Genomic DNA, 13,877 nt, shown 5'->3' on the forward strand with positions numbered 1-13,877 from the left:
AATACAAATAAAGAAAAAAGATGCACGGAGATATTTGCTTCCCCATTTAATTTCGTGTTCTCCCATTGCCTTTACTGTTTTCTTTAAGACAAAGACCATCAGAATGATCCATATACATATAATATATTTATATAAATATAATGATCCACATAAAATGTAATCACGGGCTATATTTAGCAGTCTTAGCATTTGCGCAAATTCTTTCAATTTTTTGTAGAGCCTTTGACGTTTGGGAACGTAAGCTTCAAGAAATTGTTACATAGAATAATAAAACAGTATTTGCATTGCTTAAACTATGTTTCAATGGAATTATTTATTTTAGCTTGTGAGGATTTTTTTCCTTTGTTCTTAAATGTGTTTAAGACAACTCTTGGTGAATTTGGCTCAATCATTTTTGAACTGAAATACAAAATAAAAAGAAGTGATCATGTTTTTTTTTTAAATTAATTCTGCATTTCAAATTTCAAAGCGTTTTTAAGTTTTTTCATAGGAAGGATAGTTTGGTTAATAGCAAATCTAAATAAAGGATTATCATTATAGAACTAGAAACGCTGGGACGAATTAAATTAAAATTTTCAAATCCAACGTTCAGAATTGCATTGCAAAACACTCTTTAACGTTTTTAATATGTTGTAGAAACATAAAATCTAAGTGACATAAAATCTAAAATAAAAAATTATTATTATAGAACTAGAAACGCTAGGACAAATTAACAAAAAATTAAACAAGAAAAACGGGTTTTAATTTCTATAAAGCAGTGAATACAAAACACTTAATTAAACAAAAATACTCCGAATATTTCGGCCCCACATCCAGGAGCCTTTCTCAACGGAAAAAAAACAAAAATATTTCTTACATCAACATAAAAAACATACTAAACAAACAAAAGAAAAAGTATAAATAAATAGGAAAAGAAAACTCACATATTAAATAAACAATTCCATTCACTGGCGTATAAACAAAATCGAATGCTTATATTGAATGAAACACGCCTTCTCGTAGAATATAAATCGAAATCTGTAAAAATATGAGAATATGTTTACACTTCAACTAAAAAAAAAGATCAGCTAACCCCTGGTACATAACCATTAAATAGATCTCACAGGTTCATCACCTAATGTTTGAATTATAAATTGAACAGATTCGTTTGCTTGCAAGCTTAGCTGCAGTTTGTTTACCTTTCCGAGCATTTAACCCAGTCTGACCTTTGTCCGCAAGGTCATCATTCGTATCCGAACTATTATCAAAAATAGTACTGGTTGAAAATTTTACCTGCTTTTTAATTAAACTATTATAAATCGAATTGATCCTAAAATCCCCTTCATCTCTATTGATATTAATACCCCCATATATTATCTTTTTTACTTCTATAATTTCCCTGAAGCTTTGTATAAGTCCTACAGACGTATCTACTATTTTTGTTTGATCAAATAAAATACTGTGATGAGGAAAATTATAAATATGTTCTGCAACAGCTGACTCAAACGTTTCTGGTGTTTTGTTTTGTTTTAGAGCGCAATCTATGGCATTCTTGTGTTGCTGTAGTCTATTTTCTAAAATCTGTTGTGTTCTTCCCACATAAAATTTACCACAAGAGCATGGAATTTTGTATACTCCCATTTGCAAATTTCTCGGTACCTTGTCTTTCCCTTTATTTAACAACGAGCTTATATTTTGTCCTGATTTAAATGCTGTATTTATATTATGTTTTTTTAATTCTCTTCTTCTAAATTATTTAGGACAAATTAAATAAAATCTCAAGTCCAACGTTCAAAATTGCATTATAAAGCCTTATTTAACGTTTGAAATATGTTTAGAAACAAAAAATCTGAACGATTAAATTTCACCAAAGCACAAGCGTCCAAAAATTACAAGATTTACTGAAAAAGGGTCTTCTTCTCAATGTTTATGTGTAGCTAAAAAACCTTGACCTGAAAATATTCAAACATTCAAGCGTTACTCAATGCTCACTATTCAGCTTTCCAGCGTAGATTCTACATCAAAAACTTATTTACATTCGAAGAAAACAGCCATAGAGATTATGACACGGCTTTTATACATTTAGTAAGATAGATAAGATTTTATTCATTATCAATAAACATACAATAATGCACTTTGCAAGTCCCCCTCAAAGGCTCCTTGGCCTGTAATTAGGGGACTATATACGGACCTCAAACTCAAAGAATAATAGCCAATTAATTACTGAGATAAAAAAAAGAAAAAAAAAACAGTACAAAAAAACAAAAAAAAAATCAAAAATCAATAAAGCATAAAATAATTCATTTTTCTGCATATTATTCTTAAATCAAAAAGGTGACTTTCATACCCTTCTACAATCCACTAGTCACAATCAGATTATACAGAAAAAAAATAAAAGAAAAACAGAAACGAAAAACAATTAAATAAAAAACAGTTGCCAACCATTCAAAACACAAAAGTTAGCCACGAGAAAGGCTGTGCATAAGGCACAAAAAAAAAACAAAAAAAAAACACTTATACTCACAGTCACAGAAAGAAGAGCATATACTGAAAACTATATGAGTCTTGAACAGTCTTGGAAAGTATATACAAAATCAAATTGAATATTAGATATATAATGATATTAATTGTTGAAAGATCCATCAGTTCAAGATTTTTTTTTCACTGTAATTTTTATTTTCATTTTCAATGCTGTAATAACTGGAAAAGAATAAATTTGTAATATAAGAGTAATTCGTTTTCAGTGAAGTGCTGATGACGCAGAAGGCTTTAGGTTTTTACAGTTAAAGAAGGGGACAGTATCCAAATTTTGTTTGTAGTGAAACTATATTTGTCTTGACCAATCTTGGAAAGAACTAATAAATTAAACTGAATATTTGATGTATAATGATGTTAATTGCTGAAAGCTCATCAGTTCAAAATTTTACTGTAATTTTAATATTTATTTTCAATATTAAGTACAAAATAAAACATTTGTAATATAATTCGTTTTCAGTAAAGCGCCAATGACGCAGTAGGTTTTAGGCTTCTGCAGTGAGGCGATACCCAAACTCTTCTTTGTAGTTATTTGTATTCGATTCAAACTTGATTTGCATAATCAATTTAAGTTTCGATCGTTTTAAGATTTATTTATTCATTTACATTAATATATGTTGTATGTTTGCTTGCATTGATTGTTTATTTAATTTCTGTTCGTTCTAAGTTTCATTTATACTTTTATAGCAAACTACTTTTTTTCGTTTTAAGCTTGATTTTCATATTCAATCTAAGCATACCTCGCTTTAAATCTATTTATTCATTTATATTATTACTTGTTGTATGTTTTTTGCTATGATTGTTTATTTAGTTTCTGTTCGTTTTGGGTTTCATTTATTCTTTAATAGTAATTTCTGGTCGTTTTGAGTTTGAATTTTAACAGGTATTCAAATATGCAGAGATTAAGTTTAAAATTGCCTTTACTTTTATTTTAAAAAATTATTTTTAGGAAAGTTTTTTTTAATTAATTTTTGTTCTATTTTGATTGCAAAAAGTTTTAAGATTTTATGGCATGGGGGGGGTTGCGAACTGTCCAATTATTCTTAACTTTAAAAAACGGATCTAGGACTTTCAATCTAAATAAAATGAGACTTATTTCAAAATCTAAACGATGAGTTCTTTGACAAAAAACCTTATACATAAACAACAGATAGCTTGCATAACTTGTGGACAGTAATTGACAATAATAAATTGATTGAAAAACCAGCTCCAATAAGAGTTGTTTCACCTTTTCACTTGCCGACACAAAGGGATCACTATTGTTCGGAATTGATCTTAACGGGATTTTGTGTGCTAAAGCAGTTTTGTATTCGTTGCAGAGTTTGAATTTTACCCATACAGTTGGATAATTATAAAAGATTTCCTATGTGTTTTTCCAATAGAAAACTTTACCTGATTATAGTCTTTGGGGTGGGGTCAGCGTAGTTGGCAGAAAGAAGAAAACCTTAGCATATACAGTGGGAGCGGGGGAGGGGGAGGTGGGAGGCTCATCCAATATGGAACAGAACTTTAGTGAACTCTCCGGATCTCATTTTGGTAGATCACATAGGTTCTATGGGGAGTAGAATATTGGACTGTTTGAGCTGTGGAAAACAATAAACTACTCAAAAATACATTGTATTTTCAGTTATTGCAGGATCGATTTCATAGATTGTAAAATGGTGAGCCCCTAGCCCATCATTTGGGTGAACCTTAATTCACAATATGTAACTTTGATTAGTTATTCTGCTTTATATACATATATTATTCTTTATATGTTATTTTGAGTTATACATTAATCGCATTACGTTCATTTTTAAAGATTGAGACAGAAACTGAAACCTTAGCGGGGATATTGGTGGAGGGATCTCCCCCCTCACATGCAGAATTGAGCAGCCACAGAGAAATTAATACGAATTAAATTAGACAGTTTCTTTGAAATGTCTTTTTTCAAAATACCTGGACAACACCGTTTAAAAGAACCCGAAGTGCTATCTCTTACATTTTTATTAATTATTTAGTTCCGTCCCATTAAGGTTGAACATAGTGAACATAAACGAAATGATTTATTTGTTCCGTTTCTAGGTTCGTCACATTTTGGAAAACCCGCCCCTAAGAAATTCCTCCCCCCTTACAAAGCATTTTTTTTTCAATTTTTTAGTTCCGCCGTAGTAATGTCCACCCAACCGAAAAACCCTGGCTATGTACTATGCTCCCCAAAAAGACTATCCTCGGACAACTTTGGATACTTCTAAAAATCAAATTTGAAATTTTTACTCAACGTTTTTGGTCAGAAGCAATGCTATAGCGTTACCTAAGCAAAGAGCCATAAGGATTTAATGAATTGATACTTATTTATTTTTCTCGGGGCACTTTTCGTAGAAGAGGAAATTTCAAAAACTTAGGAACGGGGTTCAATGCACTACAAATTAAAATCTGACGGGACCTTACACCAGGAATGGATCCAGGATTTGTTAGGGGGGGGGTGGTGCAAGTTATGGCTTTCTAAAAAAAAAGCGTTAGGAGCCAGTTCAATTAACATAAACTTACATTAATCAAGTACATTACGTCAATTTAGAAGCCTTTGGGGGGGGCGCCCCCTTACCGCTTGTATAGATACACTATTGCTCTACAGTTTAAAGTTTTTCCTTGCTCAGGGCCAATCCATATGCCTAATAGGTGTGTGTTCGTACCAAAACCTTCTTATTCTCATTAGGCTTTCAGGTATAAACAGAACTAGTTCATAGGGAGGGGTGGGGAAAAAGGACGTGGAGGGAGGTGTTTGCCCTTCGATTGATTTTGAATCGTAAGAGGTGTACTAGAACTTCCAACTTCCAATCAATTAAGCCCTCTCTGAAGTTTATACGAGAATCCCTTTCTGCCCCCGGGCCCTGGGGGGTTTTGTCGACGCCAGATTTTTGTTACTTAACCTTTCAAATATTTAAAAAAAAAATTCTGATGCATTTAGGGCGTGGAGGAGAAGGGGCTAGTTGCCCTCCAATCTCTTTTGACTCTTAACAAGTGAACAAGAACTTTCAATTTCCAATCAAATGAGCCCTCTCTAAAGTTTATATGAGTATCCCTTCCATAAAAAAATAAAATGAAAGTTTCTAAAAACCCTTAAATTACAACCCTTGCCTTGGGGCTGTGGGAGAGTTTTTATCGTCAAAGACCAAATGTACAGACCTTAAAAATATGTTTAATAAAATAGCTGTCTTCAAATTTTGATTTGATATGCTTGGGGAAAAGTTTGACTTGAGAGAGGGGATAGTTACCCTCAAATCACTGTTAACTGTTATAAAGAGTACCAGCCCTAGCAATATACATTTGAATGAGAGTTTTTTGAATCTTCTACAACACCGCCTTCTATAAAAATCTTATACGCCCCCAGGGTATAACTTAAGACCCTTACCTTGAGGGTTGTGGGGGATTGTCTTCCTCAAGAACATATTTTCTATCTGAAAATCAACTACGTTGAACAAAATGCCTATCTCAAAATTTTATTGGATGTGTTTGGGGGAATGATGGGCGTGGAGGGGGGGCTAGTTGTCCTCTAATAAATTTCGACTGTTAAAAAGAGCACTAGCCCTTTGAATTTCCAATTAAATAATTCTTTTCTGAAGTTTCTACGACAACACCTTCTATAAAAACCTTATATGCCCCCAGAGCGAAAATGGAGACCCTTTCCCTGAGGGTCGTAGGGGAGGGTCCTCCTCAAAAACATATTTTCTATGGAAAACTCAACTACGCTGAAAAAAATGACTATCTCACAATGAAGAATGGATGTGTATAAAGGAATAATGGACGTGGGGAGGGATAGTTTCCCTCCAATCCCTTTCGGCAATTACAAAGGGCACTATCCCGTTAACTTTCCAGACGAATTAGCCTTTTTTGAAGATTATGAGACAACACTTTTTGAGTAAAACTTACATGCCCCCAGAACATAACTCAAAATTCTTTCCCTGAGGGTTTTGGGGGAGTGATCTCCTCAAAAATACATTTTCAATTTAGAAATCCACTCTGCTGCACACAATGGGTGTCTCAAACTTTTGAGTGGATGTGTATGGGGGAATGATCGGCGTAGGGGGGGCTAGTTGACCTACAATCATTTTCGAATATTAAAAAGGGTCATATCCTTATGAATTTCCAATCGAATAAGCTTCTTTTGCATGTTCTGCGAAAACAACTTCTGTAAAAAGATTCTAGCCTATGCCCGCAGGGCATAACTTAAAATCCTTACCCCAAAGGCCGTGGGGGATTGTCCTCCTCAAGAATGCATTTCCTATCTGGAAATCAACTATGCTGAGCAAAATGATTATCTCAAAATTCTTATTGGATGTGTTTGGAGGATTGATTGACGTGGGAGGGGGCTAGTCGTCCTCCAATCATTTTTGAATATTGAGAACAACATTAACCCTTTAATGTGCAATCGAATGAGCCTGTTTTGAAGTTTATACGACGGCGTCTTCCATAGAAACCTTATATGCCCCCAGGGCATAACTTAAAACCCTTGCCCTGAGGGTTGTGGGGAGTGTCCTCCTCAAAAATATATTTTCTACCTGGAAATCCACTATGCTGAACAAAATGGCTATCTCAAAATTTTGATTGGATGTTTTTGGGGAAATGATGAGCGTAGGGGGGGGGGGCTAGTTGCCCTCCAATCACTTTCGATTATTAAAAAGGGCACTAGCCCTATGAATTTCTAATCGAATGAGCCTTTTTTGAAGATTCTACGACAACGACTTCTATAAAAACCTTAGATGCCCCCAGGGCATAATTTAAAACACTTGCCCTAAGGATTGTGTGAGTGTCCTCCTCAAAATATATTTTCTATCTGGAAATCAACTACGCTGAACAAAATGGCTATCTCAAAATTTTGATTGGATGTGTTTGGGGAAATGATGGGCGTGGGGGGGGGCTAGTTGCCCACCAATCACTTTCGACTATTAAAAAGAGCACTAGCCCTTTAATTCCCAATTGAATGAACCTGTTTTGAAGTTTCTACGACAACGCCTTCTATAGAAACCTTATATGCCCCCGGCGCAGAAATTAAAACCCTCGCCCCGAGGGCTTTGGGGGAGTGTTCTCGACAAAAATATTTTTTATCTCTGGAAATCAACCACGCTGAACAAAATGGCTATCTCAAAGTTTTGATTTGATGTATTAGGGGGAGGAATGGGTATTAGGGGGGGGGGCTAGTTGCCCTCTAATCACTTTCGACTATTAAAAAGGGCACTATATTTCTTGATTTCCAATCAAATGAGCCCCCTTTGAAGTTTCTACGACGACCCCTTCCATATGAAGTGCCTCTGGGAAAAAAAACATAAAAGATTGGAGCCCTATGGCCTTTACTATAGGCAACGCTACAGCGTTGCCTCTGACTACGGAGCTGATAATTTGACCTATCAGATTCAAAAGAAGACGTAAATCTAAGGGACGTAGGAATATCACCATGGAGCTGAAGAAAGGTGGAAGACACACAGAAAAGAATATAAAGTTTTTTAATATCAAGTAATGGGTTAGTTGCCGAACGATTTATAACCTGGATAAGAGTTATAGTTTTATCGTAAATATTAAAAAGCGGTTTGAGAAAAGAAGGGAAAGTATACATCCATATGACTGGGCAATAGGAAACATAAGAATGAATTAAGCTATGAAATAGGATTCTTAGAATTGGTCCTAGAAAACTATGTTTGAGTTTTCTTAGAATACCGAGGTTTCTGCACACCTTCAGTTAAATCAAATCAATAGGGTATTTAAAAGATAAATTTTCATCTAGCAGGATACCTAGGAAACTGACATGGCCATCCTTTGGTCTACTAATAAAGCCTTTGGATATGTGAATTTAAGATAATTGAGGACAAGCCTGAGATATACGAGAAAAAAATAAAAACTAGTTTTAGAAACATTTAAGGCAAGAGAGTTAGCATCAAAGTATTGGACTCTCTTCCAAAGTATTGGAAGAGAGTTAATCTCTTACTTTATTGGATTAATTTTTTTTTAAATCAAGTTTTTCAACTCAAAGTAAGGAGCAACATTAAAACTTAAAACGAACAGAAATAACTACTTGTACAAGCGGAATTGCCCCTCGCTCTTCATGCTAAAGTTTTTTGGTACTTTTATAAGAGCTTCTTATTGTTCTAATTAAACGACCCTTGCTTGTCAGTAGTCGTTTTTAAAAAATTGGGACAACATTCAGATTTTAGCGTAAATAGAAAGGTGCTGAAGAGGGGCAGCCCCCACTCATATATGTAATAATTTCTGTTCGTTTTAAGTTTCAATGTTGCTCCTCAGTGTGAGTTGAAGAAATTTTTACTATTAATTTAATTTCTGATCATTTTTCAATAATGCTGGAAAGTTTGGTTCCATCTCCACAAAAAAATCCCCCCCCCCCCAACAGGAAGTTTCTCTAGACAATTCAATCCCTGGAAAAAATTTCACCAGAAAAATTGTCCTTAACATTCCCACATGTCAAAATGAGTCTGTAAATATAACCCTAGACAAATAAAAATACTGTTTTATAAAATTTCTGGCAAATTCCCCCAGAGTAAAGTTACCCCTGAAAAGTTCAACCCCTGGAAACTTCCCTCCGCATGGAAAATTCGATAAAATAAAAGTTCAAAATAGGGATAAAATCCTTTTTAATAGACATTGTATAATAAATTTCACAAAAAAATACCAGATATTTTGGTCGCCTATACAGGGACCGTCGTCAGTAGGTAAAAAAAGCCAATTTATTATAAGTCAGATACCTAAACTGATACTGTAAAACATTAAAAAATTTCTTCGTTTAATAAATTTGATTTAAAATCTAGATTAAACCTAAAAAATTAAAAGAAAACTGAAAGAGGCGAATATAAAGAAAAAATATGCGATATTATGACAGAAATTCTATTGAATTCAATATGATTCCTGTGTACAGAATGAATCAAAACGGACTTTCTGTTACTCAAGTTGGTAACACCCTCGTACATGGTCCCTGATGAACTAAACCCTATAATAATCAAATGGTACTACCATTAGATTATTTTAGTGTTTAGTTTTACATCATGTAAAACTAAGTAAAACTAAGGGGAGTGGGGACAATTGCTATTTGGATTGTGGGGCATATATTATTTAGCCTATTTGAAATAAAGGTAAAACTTGTTCCTTAAAATTGCTCCTTGTTCCTTAAAAATTCTTTGAGCTTGTTCCTTAAAAATAAATCAAAAGGGACTTTCTGTTACTCAAGTTGGTAACACCCTCGTGCCAGTGTTGCCAACGCTTTGAGATAAATCTTACCAGTTTTCCGACCAAATTTGTACCACATGAGATTAATTTGTACCATCTGAACAGTAGGTTTAAAATTTGCCGTTCGCGTCGCTTTGCGACGCAAGCAGCAAAATTTCTAGGTTAAGAGCAGAAAAAAAAAATCCAAGGCAGTAGCAACCTCATAGCTTTAAATATGAAGAATGCTCCTATAGACTTTCTCAGCTTAACAAAATAGCAGTCGTAAGCCGCTAAAAGCGTTTTAGAAGAAGGTTTCAGTAAAATTTTTCGAAAGCGTTTTTGAAGCTGATTGTTGGGATTAATCCTTTCTTTCGAAATTTTGGGCACTAAGGCGAGTAATGGATAAAGTAAGAAAGCCAATAACGTAGTATCAACAAATTATGATCCACCTATAGGATGAGTTACGAGCACCAGAAGCTACAAAAGAAACATATAAGCAATCACGCCATGAAAGTGGCTATTACCACAGATTCCCATAGGTCCACGGACTAGACTCCCATCGGTTGATAATTGATAACTCTCAATTATTTCGACTATCTGTCTTGGCTTTTCTCTTTCTACAATTGGCCATGTCTTGATGCAACCTACTGCATCAACCTATCTGATAACTTCAATTCAATGTCTTGATGCAGTGTCTTCTGGTGCAATGTCTTCAATGTCTGATGTCTTGATGGCCCTATGTTAATTTTAAATTCTTGGTCAACCTGCCTGAGACTCTTGTTAGGCGTGCCTTTTCCAAAAACTGACAAACAAGTATTTGTCCAATAAGAGAGTCTTATACTTACTCCCACCATTTACCCGTGCCGCAGCCATTTAAACATTTGTATCTCAATTATTTCGACTATATTTCTTGGCTTTTCTCTTTCTACAATTAGCCATGTCTTGATGCAACCTACTGCAAAATACCATTCAGATCAAGATCGCGAACGACTATAACCAGGCTATTTTTGTTACACAAGTCTGTGCTTTCATCAACTATTATCAAGAATTTCTGCTTCTTGATGATTTCGCACAAATCTTTGAAACCAACTTCGCCAATGACGTCGTTCAAGAGATGTCAATGACATTAAAATTTGGATTGCACCAAAAAAATTTCAAATGTACCGCATTGTACAAGGGCCTCTCAAAAACGGTACAATTGTACCGTGTTGGCAACGCTGCCTCGTACATGGTCCCTGATGAACTAAACACTGTAATAATCAAATAGTACTACCATTTGATTCCCCATCCCGCACTGTTTCCAAATATAACGGTTCCTACCGTGACAATCACGTCTCACCCATTGGGCTAGATTCAGCATTAGGCTTAAAAACATTCTGAGACCTCACTGGCTATAATAAACGTTTGCCCAAAAGGAGCAATATATATTTAAAAAAAAGCATTTATAAGCAAGTTCTAGTAAGTTCTACTCTGTTAGAATTCATTGCAAGAGGCTAGTTTTTCTTCTTTTTTTTAGCACTGAAGACCACTGGCGCTTGAGCACTTGACCACTTGAGCACTGGCAGCGCTCACTGCCGAAATATCTGCTATTGTCTTTTCACCTATTTTCTGTCAACTGGCTGATATCATCCTTGTTTTCTTTTTTCTTATATTTTTTCTTTTCTTCAAACAAAGCATTAAGTTATATAGTCCATTTCTTTTATGTTTTTTTCTTGTCAACACTTGGCTTATTACATAAAATAATACTAATTTAAAAAATGACAAAATCAGTAAGGTTTTGTACATAGCCTTGGGTTATATATGGTTCCATTAAAGGAGGAGGGGCTGGTTGTGATGCCTTTGTAACGGTAGTGGTCATCGCATTTACAAATAGCTTTGAACGGGGAATCAGATGGTAGGTACTACTCTTTTGCTAGTGTTTAGAAGTGGACTTGAAAAACATTCCAATTTACTATTAGAATTTCGAATAGTTTCAGCCAATTTTTCAATGTTTTCTTCGGCTCAAATTTTAAGTTGCATCGAACATCTTCAATACTGGCTTTACTGCTGGCAGCAAAAACCATCATTAACATTCGGCTCAGAAACCTTTAAGCCTTTTTTATTATTTCAAAAGCTTTGTTAACTATCATTAAATTATTATTAAATAATTTTAGTATAGTTAATGATAACATTAAACTTTAATTATTATTATTATTATTATTGTAATAATTGTGATTATTGTATTATCATTATTGCAATTATTATTATTATTGTAATAATTATTATTATTATTATCATTATAAATACTTTTAAATTGTAATTGTTATTATAATTAAATTATTATTTATTTTCAATATTTTATTTCCAAAACGCCTTGGAAATGTAACAAATGACTTTAGATAATATATATCTCCAGATATTCCTCAAATTCAGAGGTTAAAATCTTTCCCATTTTGATTATTCAAACATTTTAACAATTTTACTATTTTCTTACAGTTGTTATGACCTTGAAGTGTGTAAAGATGCTTCCTTTGGCATCTTGCCAGCCACCAACAGTTAGATTTAGTAGTCAATATACCTTCCCGAGCATGGGCATAACATTTGAAAAGGACCCTTTAGACAATACTCAATACTGGTTAGGTACAGGAGACGGATGTATATATCATGTAAGTAATTATTACTTTTTTAAATAATCTCAATGTACGTAAAATAAACATTCAAGTAAAATACCTCCAAAAACATAAAGTACGTAAAATATGCAAAATACTAATGTTGTCGCTTCTATAGTCAGAAGCTGAGACTGGTAAGAAATTCTTGTCTCACCAGGCCATCCATATTTTGTATCGTAGGAATCAGTGCTAAAATAGAGAGAATCATGAGGGAGAGGGAAATGAATATAAAAAACTGTGTCGAATGAGTGCCCCCTAAAAGCTACGGCTTTCGGGGGGGATCTAGCTTATCATAGTACTTGTCTTTGCCAAAATATTTTGTAACTGTTTTAGATGGGAGAATAACTAAGGGTCTTGCTAAGCAAATATTGCATTGATACCATGATATATCCCGCACATTAAATTTAAATAGTATAAAGAAATATTGAAAAAGAATAACTAAAAGACTTATGCAAATAATTTGTACTTCCAACCAGTTCAAGTTGAAATTGTTCAGTTTGGCTACAAGCAAAAAACAAGCTTCTTTTTGGAGGAAAGGCCTAGGAATAAACTACCCTGAAAGGGAGCATAAAGAACAAAAGAGAAAGAGCAAATTCTGTGTTGCAATTTCAATTGTTTATAAAAAATAGTCAACCCTCAATTATACCAAGAAAAGTACAACTGTAGTCAAGTCAAAAATCTAATTAATTAAAAATTAAGTATGTGCAAATCACATTTGACGGGATTCATTGATCTCCAATCCTTGGTCTATGGGTCTAATCCCCCCCCCCCCTGTATTGTTTTTTCAAGGACACATAGAGCACATGGAAATCTTTTAAATATCCTTTTGCAAAAGAAATTAACTGTCAATATGTCCAGTAAAAATTTATTAGTCTAACATTCGGCCAATAGATTTTCTCGTTCGTTTAAATATAAAAGCATTTTTTCAAGCATAAGCAGAGAGTGACGTTAAAGCTTAAGACTAAGAGAAGTCATTATATTGAGAACTCCCTCCCCCATCAACCTCTCTCCTCCCCCATCCATTACTATTTGCGCTTAAGTCTGGCTAGTGCTTTCCTTAAAGTGTTATAAAATGTAAGAAGTAGGTTCTATGTAAGTAATTAAGATAAGTAGTTGGAAGTATTTTTATTTACAATTGCTTTTCAAAATATCTGAACTGAAAACTATTATTTAAATTAAAATTAGCTAAATGACCCCTTTCATTCTTGAACTATTGTAATGAAAAACGTAAAAGGTTTATTATTCTACTTTTGTGCAAGAAAATTCTATCTTTCGGACACATAGTGGGGGCCTGGGGGATGGCAGCCTCCTTTTCTGTTCTTTTGAAGTTTTAGCCGTACTCTTAGCCTTCATTCTTTTTTGTCAAATTTATTTAATTCCTGTTTGTTTTTTAAATTCATGTTCCGGGGCATCATGAATACGAAGGGGTCTGCTAACCACTTTTAATGTAAAACTTCGGAAATGCTTTGATTTCTTATAAATACCACATTTTGGTAAAATCTACTATAAAAACAGGGGAGATGTCAC

General features: G+C 34.0%; 1 protein-coding gene across 1 annotated transcript in view; it reads left to right on the top strand.

Annotated features, from left to right (window-relative positions):
* The window catches only part of LOC148955010 (dynein axonemal intermediate chain 4-like), a 72,463-nt gene that overhangs the window by 43,814 nt on the left and 14,772 nt on the right, over positions 1–13,877 (top strand). Inside the window, exon 8 of the mRNA XM_089108021.1 lies at positions 12,178–12,347. Coding sequence (XP_088964147.1) covers positions 12,178–12,347 — 170 coding nt within the window. The remainder of the gene's footprint in view (positions 1–12,177; positions 12,348–13,877) is intronic.

Source organism: Artemia sp. Qi Xiang Cuo, chromosome 2 (genome assembly GCF_049724085.1).
Source record: "Artemia sp. Qi Xiang Cuo chromosome 2, ASM4972408v1, whole genome shotgun sequence".
Lineage (NCBI taxonomy): Eukaryota > Metazoa > Arthropoda > Branchiopoda > Anostraca > Artemiidae > Artemia > Artemia sp. Qi Xiang Cuo.